The following is a 13,228-nucleotide window of genomic DNA, read 5'->3' on the forward strand; positions in this document are numbered from 1 at the left end:
TACCTTGCTAGGATTAGATTTGAGCCCAAGGAACCAATAAACACTGCACTATTTATTTTTGTGTTACAGTGTCGATTAGTTAGTATTTGCCAAACATGAATCAAAATGTATGAATGTGTGACGACTGGTATAGTTCAAAGTCAGTACCATTTTTTCAGATCATGTCCAAAGTCACATGAATTATACTGTAGATTTCATAATGGAAACATAAAAGGTAACTCATGCTTCAACAAAAAGAAAAGAAACTAAAAATAATTTAAAAAGAGTATAGCATAAAACCATGGAGTGAATTCCTCACCACTGAATCTTCCGTTGGTTGTGAACCCTAATTAAAAAATAGCAATTTGTAAAAGTAAACGTCCTTTTATCACCACACATTGGAAAGTAGCAAGTACTAAACTATAATTTATGCATCATGTTTTATGTATTATTATACAGATTTCAAAGAGAATTTTGTATAATACACAGGACTGCTAACTGTGAAGTAATAATATAACCTCCCTGACACATACCATCCCAACAGACCCTGATCCAAATGCTTGTTTAGCATTCTTATCTAATCAATGCATTTACATCTCACATTTTGTATTTTTTGCATTATACTTTCCTCGGATACACATAATATAACTAACTTCTATACCAAATTATACAGAACCAACATTTAAAAGATAAATTACAATTTATAAAAAATAGTGAGTACAAAATATTGGTCATAGGAATGCTAAAAATTGGCCTTCTATCGGCTGACAACCTCTCATAAGTGGACATCTGCCATAAACAGTTTTTGTGATTTTGTTTCTACCTAGACTGCATTTCAGAATGTGAAAGAATTAAAAGAATAGAGTATGTGAGATAGCCCACCTTTTCTAACAAACAGATAGACAAAATAACAAGAAGATTGAATGGGGAAAAATTATTATGAAACACAGAAACTTTTAATGTGTAAAGTCAAATAGTGTAAAATAAATCAATTTTTGCAGTCAGCCATTAAAGCAAAATTCAATTGTGCAACACAACACGACAAAATGTTATATTAAAATCAAATCTAGAGTTCGAACAAAAGGGGGTTTTTGCCCAAAGTGTCCTATTGACAGACCAACAGCGAAAGTAATGACAAGCTAGCCTATATTAACTCTCTGTAAAAATGCTGGTTACAGGCTTGTAATTAACAGTGGTAAATTTTGCACCTGAAACACTACCCTTATAGTTAGTAAAGTTTACCCACCGATATTAAACCATTTACCAACTTTACACTAATCTTAAAGATAGTATAGAATGTGCTTATAAACTTCAGAGTACCCAAGACATGATGTAGTTCTAATCTAAAGCAGCCCACATAAAATGACAATGATGTCATGTTTTATGATACATACCCTGCAAGTTTCAAGCAGCTCAAATATAGCTGTACGGCCAAGATTAGATGCAGCAATTATGTCATCTTGCTTGCAAGAGTTGCCGGCTCCAACAGCTTTCGCTGTTGCAACCGTCACAGGTTTGGTACTGCGAATCAAGTCCTCTGGCGTGTACCTCTTTTCAGCTGGTGTTTGAAGAATCTACAAAAAAATGGAAAAGCATGGTGTTTTTGCAAGATATTAAATGCCAGCAACCAGGCTTCATTTTAAGCAATTGTTATTACTGCTTGCTTTTTCATTTTAAAATGTAAGGTTAGTGATGCAATGATGATAGAAAAGAAAAGCCACAAACCCATATTCAAAACATTCTGACTTCAAATTGATTTTAAAAAAAAAAAGTTACCTAATATATGAAAACCTTAACTTAAATTTAATGAACTAGCTTTCAGCTTTCAGTTGAACATGTTCTACTTTTCTGGAACTGAGGGAACACTGAAAACTTTGATTTGGGTGGTTCCTATACCATGTACACAACATGATTCAAAGTTGAAAGGAACCACAGTATTTAAGCGATCATGTCGACATGGAACTGGTTGTAGTTATCAACACCAATTATGGTTACTATTTACTATCAGTTCCAAATGACATAAGCGCTTGCCCACTGGTTCCTTTCTGTTCTGTCACCTCGGTTCAGCTCTGTTCAGTTGACCGAAAGTGAAATTGAGTGCACAAATACAGTAGTTTCTTTCAGTTGAGTTGATGCTTTCAGTTCCATGTTGACAAGAGCATACCATAACCATATCAGGGTACAGCATACAGAAACTAACTAATAGTAACTAACTAGATACATACATACGGCTGTAGTTTGTAACTCTGTAAATCTGGGTGATTTGCTTTGCATTATATACACTAGATTCACAGGAAGTGAATTAGGGTGTCTATCTCAGATTGCATTTATTGTGTATTGGTATAGTATCCAAGATTTGTCATAAGACACTACCCCACTATCACATGACTATACATATTGATAACAGCCTGCTATAAATTTAGTTCCAGATTATAGGTTTTGCCTGTTATTAAGATTTGTATAACAAAGCTTGGTCTCGCATGAACAATAGTTGGCTTTATAAAACACACAATTATTGCCCTCATGTAGGTAGATATTAATAAAAAAAAGAATGTTAAAATAGGAAGGAAACATCCTCTTTTGTATTTGATTCATTGATAACATGTAAAATAAGGAACATTCTCACACACAACAGATTAGAAATCATTGAGTCATCAATATTGAGCACATCTTTTCAGTTTCAATTTAGGTGTCAATTTCTTTGTCAAAGTTTTGTAAAGACATGAAATGTTAGGTTTCAAGTGTGAGAGAGTGCAACAAGAAAGGATTTAAATGCATGGGCCTCACACAGTTCAAACTTCAGGAGGGCCACATGACCGAGAAGAAATGTAGACAAGACTTGCATGTTGTAATTACGTAACAATGTAGAGGCATTACATAATAGTTTACTGCTCATTTACTTACTCTGGCTTCTTGTACTACTGCATCAATTGTTGCTTCCAAAGCCCTTGTACCACGCAGTGCTTCATCCTCTACACTTTTCACTGTTTTCAACAATGAAGTTACATTTGTTACCATCACCTACAAACACAACAAGTAAAACAACAATCAAAAATTGGGCTGGGAATCTAGTAATTTGTCTGTTATTTAATCCAAAAAAGAAAAATATAATTTATAAATCTAAATTATATTTTTTTGACTGTTGAATCTTGAATAATAAACAATTGGAATATGTTACTGTAAATAGTTAACACAACAGTGTAATTTAGAGTAGAATGCCTCCATTTGGAAACCCAGAAGTTGTCCCCTTTTTGGGTTCTACTGCAGTCCGAAACTACAGTATTAATTTCAGTATTATTGTCTTAAATGCACTACCATTCAATATATTAGCGTGTATACATAACAATTGTGGTGTTTTTCTTCTTTGTGAAAATAATAATTATTTTTACTTGTCTTTTATAAACATGCGTAAATACAGTATTATTTACATAACTAAACAACACTAGTAGAGTAAACCTGCAATATTATTTATAACAATACAAAACAATTACATTAATATTTAGTTCCTTTATATTATTACGGTAACCGATTTCTGCAGTAATACAGTACTCAACTTTGTTGTCGATAATACTGTACTGTATTAACTTTTTATTTTTGTACCTACTTCTTCCTTTTGTATCTTGAAATAACTTATTTTGATTGTTTGTTACAATGCAAACAAATATTAAAGTAAATTATCCAAACTGCAAAACATACACAACATTGTTAAAAGATGTATTGTCCCCCCAAAACACAAAGAAAATGAAGATTATTAAAGACTTCACAGACAAAATAAATAGTTCAATTCAACCAAAAACCTATTGGCTTTCGGTCAATTTTGACTTTAACAAAATTTAAATTACAGTTTTTTTGGGTCCATTTTTTTTTTCTGATCCAATTTTTAGTGAATAACTATTATGTGACACTAAAATGGCATATTCAACAAAAACATTTAAAACAATTACTTTTTCAGGGGGACAATATATCTTGAAGCGTGTATGAGAAACAAACAGTACCTTAGTATATAAAATAACCCAAAGCTAAAATTTAATATTAAAAATAGATCATAGATCATAAAATTTATACACAATATAAAAAAGCCAATATAAAAGAGAATATTGTACATGTGTTAATGATGATATGAACATTAAAAATGAAATTTAATAAACAACATTTAAAAAGACAGGGTATACAATCCCATAAGCACACCCAATAAAAGTTACACAATGCAAGCCTATATGTTAGTATTATAAAAAGCACAAAACAGTTACAAGGGAACAACAGTTATGATGAATATAATATTTTCTATTGAAGAAAATTAAAACTTTTGCATTCTTTTGCTTCATATTAAATAATTAATATTTAAAAAAATGATCATCTGTTTTTCATCCAAATGAATATCTATATTATAAGTGAGAGAGTTTTTACGTTTTTGTGTTTGTTTGTTTTTGTTTTTTCGTTACACAAATTTTTGTTACTGCACGTAACCTTACATATGGGGTATCAAAATGACCGCAATTGTACCGGGAAAGTTCTAAACTATATTTGAACATCATCGTTAGGGGCCAAAATGTGGTCAAAATGGCCCACTTTTCCCCACTTTTGATGTTTGTTCGTTATACAAATTTCTGTTTCTGCATGTCACAATACATAGGATGGGATGTAGCCTATCACCATGACCGAAACTGTACTGGGAATGTTTTAAACTACATTTGAAAACGGCCACTGAGGGATTATGGGTTGGGAGTGACGGCTAACATAATTTGTACTGGAACCGTCTTAAACACATCACCCAGTATCTGGGGTGTGTTGGGAGGAAGGAGGAGCGGAAATACTGGGGTAATGAAGTAGCCTATATAATTGGAATTGTACTAGGAAAATTTACTACACTAGAAGGTCGTGTCCACAGATGGTTCTCGAATACACAGTAATTTCAGCGTCAAAAAACTGGCGATTTCAAATGTACGTACAGCAGGACTATAAATACATTGTCGTTTTCAGAAACGAATAAATAGACACGATGATTAATGTAGTCAACTAAAATTAGCACACTGGGAATTAGGCCTACTTCTGAAGGAGAAACTTGTCTTAAAATGAGTCCAAAAAACTAAAACTGTCCCTGTTATAGTCAATTGAAATAGTAAAGTACATGTAACGATACACCACTATTATTCTCATGTGTTTTGGTATTTGGAAAATAAATGTCATGGGAGACAGAATTTAGAACACAGAAGCCACACTTAACCAATTTTAAATAAACATAATTTGGTTGTTAGTATAGAATAACCAGTAATCAGAAGTGGGTGAAGTATGTATAAACACACTGGTGATATTTATATTCTATTGGACAATCATTTTAAACCCATCACTAACAACGCTACCAGACATTCCTGTATAAAACACATTCGTCGCTATTATTAACACTAATTTAAAATCTTGAAAATAATTACCCCTTGCTTCTAAAAGCTTTTGAGGAGGATTAACCCCTGCTATTAAAATATTGTAACTTATCTTTTTCCTTAACTTATATGTTTGTTATTTTGTCTGCTTTCTTTGGGCCTGTTTCTGCTGCAACTGCTCAAAATACGGTATAAAATACGGTATTTTTTATACCGTATTTTTTAGTACCCCGTTTCTGCTAACAATACTTCTTGGGTGGTCATGTTAAATTTCATCATTTTTACCCAAATTGTTATTTATTTGGTCGATAATTAAAAGTCGCAATAAAGGAAGTTTTACGCCTCACTTTCAACAGCCTATCCCTAGTGATACAGATGTTGTGAGAGCACAGAAAACATCGTAATGGGGACAAGTAATTCGTTTCCTCCCCGAGTTATTGTCTTTTGCAATGTTACTGCTTTCGTAGGCTCTTCAGCTTTGAGTTTACTTGCTTTGGAGACAAGTCTATTCCGTACTCCTGCTTTATTTTTAGAAATGTCTTTATATGTTATATGTATTTATGTGGTTGTCTCTTTTATTACCTTTTAGTTGGCCGGACATTTTAGCTTGCCCTCCCTCCCCACACAGATTTATATAGTAAATACTGTGACGTCTTCGCTCCAAATTTTCGCTGAATATATCTATACACATGTGTAAAACAGCTGACAGCGACAGAAAATAAAAACATGATGTTGACCTCATGTGGCAGGTCAAACAAAATATGGTATTTTTTATTGGCAGCAGAAATGGGTACAAAAAATACGGTATAAATTTGTAAATACCGTATTTTATCCACAAATTTTGTGGGGAAAATACGGTATACAAAATATGGTATTTTTTTTATGAGCGCAGTTTCTGCTGCCAAAAAAATACGGTATAAATACGGTATTCAAAAAATATCGTATTAAATACGGTATTTTCTTGGCAGCAGAAACAGGGCCTTTTATATATATATAAAAAAAAAAATTATATTTACAATAAAAAAAACAGCAATGTTATTTATCATATTGTGTTGTAAAGCAAGCAGAATACTTGGTTTCCTTTCAAAATAAAGTAAAAATATGTCCTGGTTGATAAAAATAAAATAGTGTACCAGTGAAACTTAGTACTGTTTTAAATGAGGTCAGTTTTTAAATAGTACTGCACATAATAACATAATGTATACATGACTTATGGATAATTTATTGTTGATTAAAACAATGTATTTATTTTAAACTGTAGTGTTATGTAAAAAGTGCTAACCCTTTGTTTGAAGTACGAATTATATATTTTAACAAATTTAGTTGAATATAACTATTTTTTTACAGTACAGTATTAGACCTAAATTATGAAATCATTCAATTGGTTAAAAAAACAACATGAATATTAATAGTTAAATCATGAAATGGAATTTTGTTTGGTGTTATATTTACTGTTAAATATATATGGACCTCTGACTCACTAAACCATATAAAGCAAATATCTAATGGTAAATGAAATGGAATAATTGAAAACATAGCAACATTTGGATAACAGGGAAAATAATGTTAAGTGACAATAAGCAATGATAAAACAGTTATTTAGTTCTAAGCAGAGTTAAAACACAGACATCAGTTAAAATGGGCAATTTCATAATATTTTATTCATAATTTGGTACCAACAAACTATAATGAGGAAGAAGTCTATAAAAAAAACAAGAATAACTTTTTCCAGCAAAAGATAAATTATAGTTGATGCTTAAAGCCTGGGAAAGTTTATGAAGTGTTCATTCCTTTCATAAATATTTGATGGAAAACATGTCACTATTATATCTTTGTTTAAGTTTATTCTTAAATCAGACAATATTATAGAAGGCCTTTCATAATTTCAGATCACATCTATGTTTTCAAAGTTTTTAAACCAGAAGATAAGCATAACTCTTCTAGATATTCTTGTTTATTAAAGAACATTTCTAAAACTTGTTGTCACATTATATGGCAATGATGTCCTGTAGAATGTTTATTCATGGTATGGTTTTATACATTGATGTGTGTATTGTTTCTATGGCTTTAAACAATTTATAAAGAAAAAATCAATTATACAACAGTTTATAATTATGTCTCTCTAGAATTTAGTGCTAAAGTAATATCATGAATTTAATTATTAATACTAAGACTATTATTTAGAATTATTTTTGTTTTTTAATAGTATTGTACAATTCATAAATTTGCTTTTTATTTAAATTTGATCTAAAAGTGTTATCTAAATTATAAAAGAAGAATGAAGACTGCCTATAAAGAGTGTAGCACAGTATACTTTTGTAAGGATAACACATTAAACAAAGACAGTTAAGGTTGGAATTTTTTTTAACAAAATATTATTTCTTGACTCTACTGCCATGCTGGAAGTTTTCTTTAATTTCATTCAAGCTCTCACATTGTACTAACAAGCAAAGAACACAACAAATAGAAGGTGTTGATTGTTAAACACAGAGACAAGTAAAATTAATTAGCTTAGATTAACATGACTTGTCGAACCTTGGCGGACTTCTTCAGTTGTTCCATCGACCTTTGGTACTTGTACTGTTCCAGCTGCGATGTGCGGTAAAAATGTTTAAAACATGCAACATTGACAAAAAAGATTATCAAAGAGCATTTCTTAAAACTGTTGCACAGTAATAATAGTACAAGAAATGTATTATCATTGGTTTATTATGGTATAGAATTATTAGAGCAGAAAATCTGAGTAATTATATTGTGTATAAAATACTAATACACTTTGCATACAGTGTTATTATATACTATACTGACTATACAAGTTTTAGTTTAAGCCACAAAGGATTTTCATAGTTACTTCTTGAAAAACAATTACAAGTTTTAGGCTTTTCTTGTGTGCTTTGCTGTGTAGATATGTTAAGATATATAAAAACTTGTTTTATTTTCAATTTTGTGAAGTGGGCAGTACACTAGAAGCTAACCTCCTTATATGAGTGTACAGCGCTCTTATGTTGCAACAACATGCATTTCTAAATCATTTGCAATAAAAACTGTATTCTAGTTCAGTATAGTAAATAATTGCAATTAAAGCGATTGACTCGCAACCTTGGGTACATAAAAAAATTCAATACAAATAAAATATAGGACAATTATCATTAAATTAAAAATCAATAGTTATTATTATTTATTATATAGATTTTTACAATTTTGTAGGAATTAATTTCACTCTACCAGCTTTGTTGGTCTGCACCGGACTAGTGCTGCGAGTCGGTACAATAGCAGATGTTATAGCACAAGCGTATATCACAAATTACAACACTGTAGCTTTGGAGGAATATTGAGTAAGAATAGGGAATTGCGCTACAGTAATTAATGAATGTGAAAAGTCTAAATTCAACAACTGGTAAATGTACCAAAACGCATGCAGCATATGACTGCCAAAAACAGCAAATTTAAAACATGCACTAAAAGTATGAATAACACATTATTATTATCTTCAAGAGTGGTTTAAATATACGATCGCTCAGTGCTTTACATGTAAGTGCACGGTTGTAGAAAGAGTGCATTTTCATTGTCTCAAGTAAGGTGTATGTTAGTGTTAACCTGAATTAAGCAAGGTTGCAAGTAAACCACTTTAAAATATATTATACTGTATGATAAGTTAATTAGATCACAATCAGGAGTGCTGTACATTTGATTAATCATTATAAAAAAATAAGATTGTAGATATCTACATTATTAGTTAATTACATAAAACATTACTACATTGAATTTTGTAATCTAATGTTATTATAACGTATCATATTTGTTAGGTTTACATATAACTAAAAAAACATTGTTAAATGTGCCAATTGTGTGCAAATGTGCAGCTAACAAGTTTGTAATCTTTGTATTTTTGTATTGGAAAAGATTTTTAAATTATCGGGTTACAATTTGTCCTAATTCAATTATACATGAACTGAAAAGTAGAAAAAGTGTTTTGTTAACCATACCTTGGCTGAATTCTTCAGTTGACCCATAGACGGGTCATTTACGCTCTTGCCAGCGGCTACTTTAGTTGCAGATATCAGGTCTCCAAGGGCACTAGTCACATCTTTTACGGCATTGATCAACAATACCTGATAAAAAACAATATATATACAATACCTGATTATTTAATAACAATTTAGCAGTTTCAGAATATTAACAAAGATATGTTAATGTTTTGGTATGTACTGATTATGTATTCTGAATATTCATGGATGATGCTATGCTAACATTTGTTATGTTCTCGTAAAACAATGTATTTGGATTTTGCCTTTATCTATCTATTTTTAAGAGTCTTGAAATTGGCTAAATAGAAGTCTAAATGTTGAAACGATTTATACAGTAATTTGAATAATTAATTGCGAATTCTGAATGTTAGGCTAGATTTCTCTACAATTAAACACTTTGCAGCCATGTCCATGGTCCTACATAACATGTACTTTGCAATGTTAAATCTAATTAATTTGTCCAGCATTTCTACATTTGCAATAATTTATAATATCTTTCAATTACTTTCAATTGATATTTAAAGCAGGCGAGACATAGCTTAAATGAACACAAGTATGAAAAACAAGACTAACATGTGATGTTTATTGCTAGCATTAAAAAAAAGTCTAAAAATCTTGCTTTTCCCTATAAAGAGAAAAAAAGAACACTATTTCCTACTTTAAAGGCTGCTAAACACTAAAGACGATAACGATCGATGATCGTCCTAGTGTAAATGGGCCTTAATAGAAATAATTGGGATTTGTTGAATGTTTTATGATACAAGTAGGTCTAATATATTATTGTAATTTAACATTGTTGATATTTGAAATATAGAACATCATTACACTGTACCAATATCAGGTGTGAAAGCCTTGTGTTGTAACTTGGTAAGATTATCATGGAAGATATCCATTTAGCAGCATTGCAAAGGTGATTTGTATCCATTTTATCACTGTGGTTGTGTATTTTTAAAGTTGTATTGAAATAATTTGTACATCAGTGATGTCATCAATGATAAAGAAAAAAAACCCATTTATTTCAACATAAACATAGTTTTATGTTTCATCATTGTTTAAAACAGAAAAAAACAAAAATAAAATGTTTTGCTATGTTGATGAAAACTAAAATGTTTTTGCGTTCTTGATGACAATAATGTTCCAACATGACAGTAATATTGATAATAATGGAAAAAGCAAAAGAAATCTATTTATTTTTAGTTTGCATCATTGCTCTTCTCATTATTTATAATCTAGTCTTAAGGTCTGTTCAGACCTACTAAGTTATCCCTTCGTATCGTAAGCGGTGTATAACTCCATAGGTCAGAACCACCCTTTACTACAATGATCTTTCGTTCGTTATGACAGCTCAAGATTATGACACGAAATACATTTTGACCTACAACCAATCAAATTTACCCAAATCAGTTTCTAACGAAAGCATTAGTTAAGTGAGTCTAAACACTTTGCTGATACAACGCTATTATAATATGACAACTCCATGGATCAGAACATGCCCTCAGTAAAACGCAAAATATTCTCTTCTGTTCTCTTATTTATAGTATTAGGTAATCCGCCCATACTGATTTACAATATTTAATTGGATTGTCTTTCCTTATTTGTGTTACAGCATGGATTAAAGAATAGAAGGATATGCATCGACGTGAGATCAAGGGTTCCTTGACTCTCGCCGACAGACCGCGGACCGCCCACAATGTTATCAGTTTAATTAACCGCATGGTAACAACGAAACGGTCGCGTGCCTAATATATTGTTTACTGCACATGTGCAACGACATTTAACCTTGTTGGCTACGCTTCTTTCGCGCGTTCTTTGGTGGCATGATGTTTTAGCGCTAGCAACAACGGCGACGAACAATTTATACGACGACGACGAATTTAGTTATAACCTTTCTGATGAGGAATTGTAAATGCTATAATTATAATTAGTATAGGTTTCTGCCGCGATTGATCTACGCTAATGTTTTTATGACATTAAAGTAGCATTTTATGACCTGTAGTAGCCCTACATCTGAGACAATAACTATTTGTTGTCTCAGCCTAGGCCTAGGCCTAGCCCTACATGTAAAATTACAAAATCAGCAAGGATACTAGGCCTAGGCCTTTTCTTCTAGGCTTACTATAGTAAACCATATGATTTGCCGACATTGATACTGCCTAGGTAGGCCTAGGCTAATCTTAAGTGTAGTAGATACAACGTGTAATCATGATCTATATACTCACCGTTGTCTTACTTCTTGTGTGAATAATAATAGGTAGGCCTACTTCGTTTGTTCGTGATTAAGTTTGCCCTGCGTGTACTTTTCAAAACGACCGCTAGGTAACGAATCGCAACTATACATAGCCAGCCAATCCCGGATCAGGGATCGCTGTTTTCATTCAATTAGACCCGGTGATTGGATGTGATGTGGATGACATAACCACTAGCCAATCACCAGGCACTACAATTTAAATATAATCACATCGATAATTAAGGAGATTTATGAAGAAACCACTGCTTAGCCATATATTAAAAACACGATTGTTGTATGGGTGAACACCGGCCACGCTAACAACATACATGGTCAAATGCATAATTTAATATTCTATAGATTAACGCAATTTTTAATGACAGAAGATGGCAGGCAAATAATGATAATTCAAATATAAAAATTGCATATTTTATTAATATTACCAACTACTTAAAATTACCAGTCGTAAGAAAGTGAACTTTTCGTAGTCCGATTGTGATGAAACTAAAACAGAATTATTCAGCAATATATTTTTGTTGTCAATTAATCATCGACGCAGACATGTCAATAGAACATTCAGACTGCGCATACGATTTCTACATGGTTATGTTTTGGTCTCAAAAAATGTAACAGTTGATTCGCAGCGTTTTACAGAGGGCCGCGGTTAGAGACACGGAGTTCAATGAGCGTGTTTGTTTGATTGGCAGCAGTGCTTTAGTATAGGCAAGCGCGTTGTAAAATCGTTTGATGTCACCGTCGATGCATATCCTTCTATTCTTTAATCCATGGTTACAGTATGTTTGTAAAGGTTAAAACATGATATAGCATGACATGATATATGATATTCATGCATTTATTGTTTCACATAAACATTCAATCTGTGTCTAATAACATTGATATAAACATTTAATAACAGAAAAACAAAATAATAAGGAAGATGTTTTGATCAACTCTGATGTAAATTGGGATTTGAACCCAGATGTTGACACCTTTGATTTTAAACTCGCACACATTTTGCTACATAAATCCTAGGTCTGCATAAATTTCAAAAAATCGCTGAACTGCATAAATAGTGATCTGTCAAACAAAGATCAGGTGGAAAATGAATAAACCTTAATTTTTTTGTGGAGTTGTAAGTGTTTGGTGATAATATTGTCTAAAATTTTTCTACAATAAAATAAATAAAAATGTCAGCATTAAAATACTATAAATTTAATCTAAATTAGCACCTTTCCTTACATTTTTCTGTAAGAATCAGTTAAAATTTAAAAATGTTAAGAAATATACCGTTTGTTGACAACATTTTAAGTATAACAACTGAGTGGAGAATTTCTATAAAGTAAAATGATATGTTACTCAAAATCAGTTTGATATGAAACTTCTTTTCTAGAAACAATTAAGACCTACAGTTTTAATCAATGTGGACAGAGCCCAAATAAAATATTTATAATTGTGTTTTCTTATTTTGTATTTCTTTGGTCTTATATTGTCTAGGCCCGGCGATTGGCTGTGACGTATAAATGACATAACCACTAGCCAATCGCCAGCCATTACAGTTGGCTCTATCAAAAGAAAAATTTATAGATATTGCATCATCAACAACACTTTAATCATGT

At 31.5% G+C, this 13,228-nt stretch overlaps 1 protein-coding gene across 8 annotated transcripts in view; it reads right to left on the bottom strand.

The window, feature by feature from the left end:
* The window catches only part of LOC144845388 (talin-1-like), an 80,573-nt gene that overhangs the window by 14,032 nt on the left and 53,313 nt on the right, over window positions 1-13,228 (bottom strand). For 6 of the 8 annotated variants that reach the window (XM_078702736.1, XM_078702727.1, XM_078702701.1 and 3 more), the window contains 4 exons: window positions 9,344-9,469; window positions 7,893-7,946; window positions 2,884-3,000; window positions 1,374-1,553 (listed from right to left, as the gene is read on the bottom strand). In XM_078702736.1, coding sequence (XP_078558862.1) covers window positions 1,374-1,553; window positions 2,884-3,000; window positions 7,893-7,946; window positions 9,344-9,469 — 477 coding nt within the window. The remainder of the gene's footprint in view (window positions 1-1,373; window positions 1,554-2,883; window positions 3,001-7,892; window positions 7,947-9,343; window positions 9,470-13,228) is intronic. The other 2 variants (XM_078702745.1, XM_078702718.1) reach the window with 1 other exon arrangement.

The sequence above is a fragment of the Antedon bifida genome, chromosome 1 (genome assembly GCF_963402885.1).
Source record: "Antedon bifida chromosome 1, ecAntBifi1.1, whole genome shotgun sequence".
NCBI classification, from domain to species: Eukaryota; Metazoa; Echinodermata; class Crinoidea; order Comatulida; family Antedonidae; genus Antedon; species Antedon bifida.